Below are 6,000 nucleotides of genomic sequence, written 5' to 3'. Positions count from 1 at the left end.
AAGAGGATGAGCTCAACATAGATCAACTGAATAGTCATTCTGAAGGGCCAAGTGGCTTACTCTTGCTCCAATTTTCTTGTGTTCTTTATAGTCGCTGTTGTTCTATGGGAAAAATCTGTAGTCAATTTTCTGCACAAAAGATCTGATGCACCAGCAATAATTCTAGGAGACTGGAAGTGAAGGATAGGCTTTTATTAACAGCAAAAAGGAAGCACGGCATCTCGGAGACTGAGGGAGGAGCAGTGCCTCCAACCGCCTTTATACCGGGGTCAGTGGGAGGAGCCACAGGAGCAGTCAGCAGAGGGGCGTGTCCAGACAGGTATATGTAGTTCACCACAAGATCCACAAACAGCAACGGGGTAAATATGCTTTTATTCAAGGAATACGGGGAGGGATTTATATCCGCCAAAACAGATATCTCTTTTTAAATCCCCAAGGTTGCACTCCAGCAGATAGTTTCATATTTACAAATAGCTATTGCTGATATGATAAAAGGTTAATATTTTTGAGATGATTTCTGTTTATCTTTCAGTGTTTTTCGTTTATTTGTTTTTACTTCCGCTTCGATTCCGAGACAAATATTTTTGACTCGGTGGCCAAGATTCTTCATCAATCATTTTCGGCATTTTACCAGGCTGGTTCGTTAGCAAATGTACCACATAGCTCGTTGTTGCAGGCGTCCCTCTGCATACTGGTCACACCGATCTAATATCACCAGCGTCTCAGGAACGTATAGGTGAGAGTGGATGGAGGTTGCAATTCTTGAGCCCACCTATATGTAGGCTCACAGATGAGGAATAGTCACTTGGGGGGAAATGCCAACAAAGGCAAAGGCGGTGGGAAACTGGTGCAAAGTAATGGAGAGGGACAACACCAAGAGTTTGACAGCTTTTACTTGGACTGAGTACTCAAAAATTGAACGAAATTACTGATTTAACAAACACAACACCCCCCCCCCCCCCCAAGCGTCACGACACCTTGATAACGTTAACGCTCAGCCTTCAGCTTTTCGCTGATAGGTAGATTCCGGAATGACGTCACACAAAAACAAAGACGCTAGGGCTTGATTGGGCAGTAGAAGTTAATTGGCAGAGAGTAGGCATCAATCAGGTCACAGAGTCTCTCTATAAGGTCCCAGCGGCGCCATCTTTGATGGTTAGGCTATAGCGCGACTGGGGCTGTGGAGGTTTTCGAGTGTGGGACCTGGCCTTAACGGGACGGCTTCCTCGTGCACTACCTCTTGTGGATGGTTCTTCTATATATACATGTATATTATTTCCCGTGCTTTATTTACTGTAAAGCAGTTTGTTTTCTCCCACTTCCTCGTAGGAGTCAGTTGATCGCGCTGAGGGAAGCCTGTGACCATATTTATCACTCGGATTTACGGGCTGTTTCCCTTTATTGATCGGCGGAGATGGCCTGGGCGCTGAAGATGCCAATGCCGGATGAGGTTATCGAATCCGGCCTGGTGCAAGATTTCGACGCCAGTTTGTCTGGAATCGGCCAGGAGTTGGGGGCAGGAGCCTACAGTATGAGGTAATTTTGAAAGCTGGAATTTAAAATAACAAGTGTAACATCTGCTCTGTTGATGTTGTGAGCTGTTGTTTTCTACCATGGTCATTTGTTGATGTAATAATTCATTGCCATAACTGCACCTGGTTGTCAACGCATTGCAACTTCAAAGTATGCCACGGACATATGTCATGTTGATTTCTGACCTGACTTAATAAGCGTTGAATATTTTTTGTTCCTTCCCAAATCCTTCCACTACAATATATATTTTATAATGTGACTCATGCCGATTTTTCTGCATTAAAGGTGTTTGTTATATGTCAGTTGACTTACTTTCTTGTGTAGTATTGGACTCACTGATTCAGGCAACTACTACATTCTATTACTCGCCCGGACTGAATTAACTTGAAATGGCCAGGGGTAATTGGTTTTATTGGTAATAGAGGATTAGTGTTACTCTCATTTGGTTGGATGGAAAAGAAGTTTTGCCTTTGAATTGTATCTGATTGAGTGTCCATGACCCTCTTGAAAGTATGTTTTTCTCTGTTTGAAATGGACAAACTTGTAGGGCTATGCCCCCTACTTCTAGATATGTTTATTAAGTGAAGCCTTTGTCACTCTCCCTTGGAACCTTGCATGTTTCCATTGATTATTTCTTGTTCTTATGTACTCCAATGAGTGCAGGCTCAATCTTCAGCTGTTTTTTATATGTCAGCCTCTTCATTCCAGAGATCAACTTGCTTCAAAAACATGAAATCCATTTTTCAATATGGAGAGCAAAATTCTCCATAGTACTCCAGGTGCAGTGTCACCAGTGTCCTGTTTGTCAAAGTTGCATCAAAACCTCCCTACTCGTATACTCCATCTTGTAATAAAGGCCACTCTTCACAATTACTTCCTGTACCATTGATGCTGACCTCGCCTGCATCTTCTCCATTTGCTGACTATCCGCGCTTTACTTCTTTTCTTCCCCCCCTCCCCCCAACTCTCTGCTTTCTGCAGGGATCTCTTCCTCTGCAATTGACTTGTTCATTTGTCCCTCCTGGCACTTATCCCTGCAAGCAGCTGAAGTGCTACGCCTGCTCATTCACCTCCATTCAGGGCCTCAAACTGTCCTTCCAAGTGAGGCAATACTTCACCTGTGAATCTGCTAGGGTCATCTATTATGTCTAGTGCTCTTGATGTGGCCTCCTGTATGTTAGGGAAACCTATTGTAAAATGGGGACCACTTCATCGAGCATTCTGCTTCATCCGCCGAAAGTGGAAGTTTGGTTAAAAATTTTCCCTCCCCCTTCCCTTTTCTATTCCCCACTCTGACCTCTTACCTCTTCTCACCTGCCTATCACCTCTCACTGGGTCCCTTCTTACTTCCTTTTCTTTTATGGTCCACTCCCCTCTTCTATCGGATTCTTTCCTCTCCAACCCTTCATCTTTCCCACCCTCCTGGCTTCAGCTATCCCCTCTAGCTAATCCTTCTTCCACTCCACCCGCCTTTTTATTCTGGCATCTTCCCCCTTCGTTTCCAGTCCTGAAGCAGGGTCTCGACCCAAAACGTCGACTGTTTATTCACTTCCATAGGTACTGCCTGACCTGCCGAGTTCCTCCAGCGTGTTACTTCCTGTACCTGTTTGCTCACTTATGTTTCATGCTTTTTTTTAAAAAAGCCCAGATCCCTTTCATACCATAAAGTTTTGTAGTTTAACTTTAGTTAAATAATTTGCTTTTATTTTTCCTTCCAAAGGGAGTAACCTTACAGTTTCTCCATCTGCCAATTTCTTCTCAGTTACTTTATCTGTCCTGTTGTGGGCAATTTGGATCCTTGCATTTGGCAAAGTGTCCTAATTTATATCATCAGTGAATTGGGCTTATCGGTGACTTGGTTCCTTCATCCAAGTCATTAAAATAGATCGTTACATAGTTGAAGCCCCAGTATTAATTCATGTTGTAACTTGCTAGTTATTAATTTCCAGTCTGAGAATGACCCATTTATTCTGTGTTCTACTAGATAGACATTTTTGCCCAACTCCACGTGCTCCTAACTTGTGCAATAACTGATTGCAACACCTTATCAAATGCTGTCTGGAAATCGAAAGGTATATCCACTGTGTCCTCTATCCATCCTGTTTGTCACATCCCCAAAGAACTTCAGCAAACTTGTCATGCATGATTTCTCTTTCAAAAAACCCTGTTGATGTTCCTTGACTCTCGTTCTTCTTTTGCCTGTTATGCTGGTGACATATAGGGCAGTAATGAAGTTCCTCCATCTCTGGCAGTGTCCACTGCTTCCTTCATGTCAGTAAGTTCCTTGTGGTTTACTGTCAGTCATGTAAGTCCTGGATGGAGAATTAGGAATACTGTTCCACAAAAATGTAGAAGGATTCTTCATTGCTACTTACTTAACAGTTTTGTTTGACCAGTCATGGTTGCTAGCCCTGAGATGAACCCCTGAACCTGGAGGATCGGTGGACTACTCATAGACTGGCCATAATCTTTGGGCATGAGCAATCCTACCAACAGCCAAAGCATAAAAGCCCTGACTCCAGCCAGCTTAGTTCTCCAAGTCACTGAGGCATGCAAGCCTTCAAACCACCACAAGGTTGTGGTCCTCTTGGAGGCCTTGATTCTTATGGCTTTCTAAATGTCCTGTGCTAACTCAATGGATTACTGTGTTTTTGTAACATAATTAGGGAAACTGGCCTGCAGTTTTTTTTGTTTTCTCCCTCCTTTCTTGAATATTGGTATTAAATTTGTGGTTTTACAACCCTTGTGGATGGAGCAGAAGTTTGTTCTTAGAATACCGCCAAGTTTTTTCTGCTACTTCCTTTAGGATCCTTGGCTGTAGGCTTGGGACTTATCAGCCTTTTAGCCCTATTCATTTGCTTGGTATCTTTTTAAGTAATAAATTGTTTTAAGTTTCTCCCTTTGTTTATCTATTTTTATTTGGATGTGTTTCGTGCCTTCTACAATGAAGACTGATCTAAGACAATTATTTAGGATTTCTGCCATATCTCTATGTTAACTTGTGTCGCATCCTTTAGCCACTGTTGTATACCTATAGCAGGTTTGTTTGTTTTTTATGTTACTTGCTAGTTTATTTTTATGCTTTATCTCCCTTTTTAAAAGTCATTAGACACTACACCAAGCTTGGAGTGAATAGTTTTTAAATAGCATCAGTTGTGTGTGTTTGTGTTGAAAAAGCAGTTATTTTATCACTGATAGTTGGTGAGAAATGAGCATTAAGACAATTCAGAACTGTTTTGCTTACTGTGGCTTTAAGCATTCAGGCTTGGAGATGTCAGAAATGCCAGGAGTGAAAATGAACCTATTTCACTACTTCAAGTTAGGAACTATGACAAATTTGAAGGTATCGATAATCATCTAACTATTACTATGAAATTGAAGATTTGGAGGATGCAATCACTGAAAACATTGTATGAAGGTAGTCCATTAGCTTCACTAGGTGTCAGCACTAATTTTGTTCATTTACGGTCAATCAAAAGAATGTGGCAGTGTACACTGGATGAATTCCTCTGTCAATAACTATTAGGATCTAATACAGTTTTATAGAACATAGATTTGGCAGTGTTCTACTTTGTTCTGTATTTTAAATACACAATTTGTTACTCAGTTAAACGGTAGTTTGTCTTTTTTATACTTATTTAACAAGTTCCATGAAATTTCAACTAATTAGGGTAGACATTTCATTGGACCAAAATGTACTGGTCCTGATTTGTCCCAATTAACCAGAATCCACTGTATTATAATGTCAAGTGACAGTTGATGTTTTCGGTATGTGATTTGTAACTAAACAATGTTTTGAATACAGGCAGTCCCTGGGTTACGAACAATTTCCGTTCCTGAGTCCGTCTTTAAGTCGGATTTGTACGTAAGTCGGAACAAGTACATCCATAATTATTTAGAGTCAGTTAGTCAAACGTTTGTCTTAGTATATAGTGTATATTTTACCTTTCTATGCATATAAAACACTTAAGAAACGTATGTATTCCAATAATTAAACCACTGCGTTGTTTAGTAATAATTGTAGCTTTCATTGGGGCAGGGCCTTTCACATGCTCCATTATTCTCACTATATCCTTTAAAATTGTTCCGATCGTTGACCGACTGTAGCCTAACGCTTTTCCAATGACCGATGACGTTTCACCACTTTCCAAACATTTTATTATTTCCACTTTATTTTCAATCGTGATCACTTCCCGTCAATGGAACAAAAACACTGCGGGCGGCGGGTCCCAAGCTCTGCTGGGTCCTAAGGACCACTGCACTGAATTCCCTGGGTCCTAAAGTCCACCACACTGAGACAGGTTAAATGGGACAAGTGGGGGCTGTGCTGGGTTTGGGTATTTGATCCTCCACAATGTTCCCCGTGGGAATTTAAACTGGAGGTGGCAGTGTTTTTCTTTACGAGGTCGAGTTGCGAGCTCGACATCAACCCGGCACGGATGGAGAGCGTGCTCGGGAGCGGTCTGT

At 41.7% G+C, this 6,000-nt stretch overlaps 1 protein-coding gene across 1 annotated transcript in view; it reads left to right on the top strand.

The window, feature by feature from the left end:
• The first annotated feature begins 300 nt into the window (after nt 1-300).
• Nucleotides 301-6,000, top strand: part of tfcp2 (transcription factor CP2) — a 119,503-nt gene continuing 113,803 nt past the window's right edge. Inside the window, exons 1-2 of the mRNA XM_073071125.1 lie at nt 301-359; nt 1,330-1,536. Of these exons, the coding sequence (XP_072927226.1) occupies nt 1,415-1,536 (122 nt within the window). The 5' untranslated portion in view covers nt 301-359; nt 1,330-1,414. The remainder of the gene's footprint in view (nt 360-1,329; nt 1,537-6,000) is intronic.

The sequence above is a fragment of the Hemitrygon akajei genome, chromosome 18 (assembly GCF_048418815.1).
Source record: "Hemitrygon akajei chromosome 18, sHemAka1.3, whole genome shotgun sequence".
In the NCBI taxonomy this organism is placed as follows: Eukaryota; Metazoa; Chordata; class Chondrichthyes; order Myliobatiformes; family Dasyatidae; genus Hemitrygon; species Hemitrygon akajei.
The sequence above is the reverse complement of the archived record's forward strand: the minus strand, read 5'-3'. Positions and strand labels throughout refer to the sequence as shown.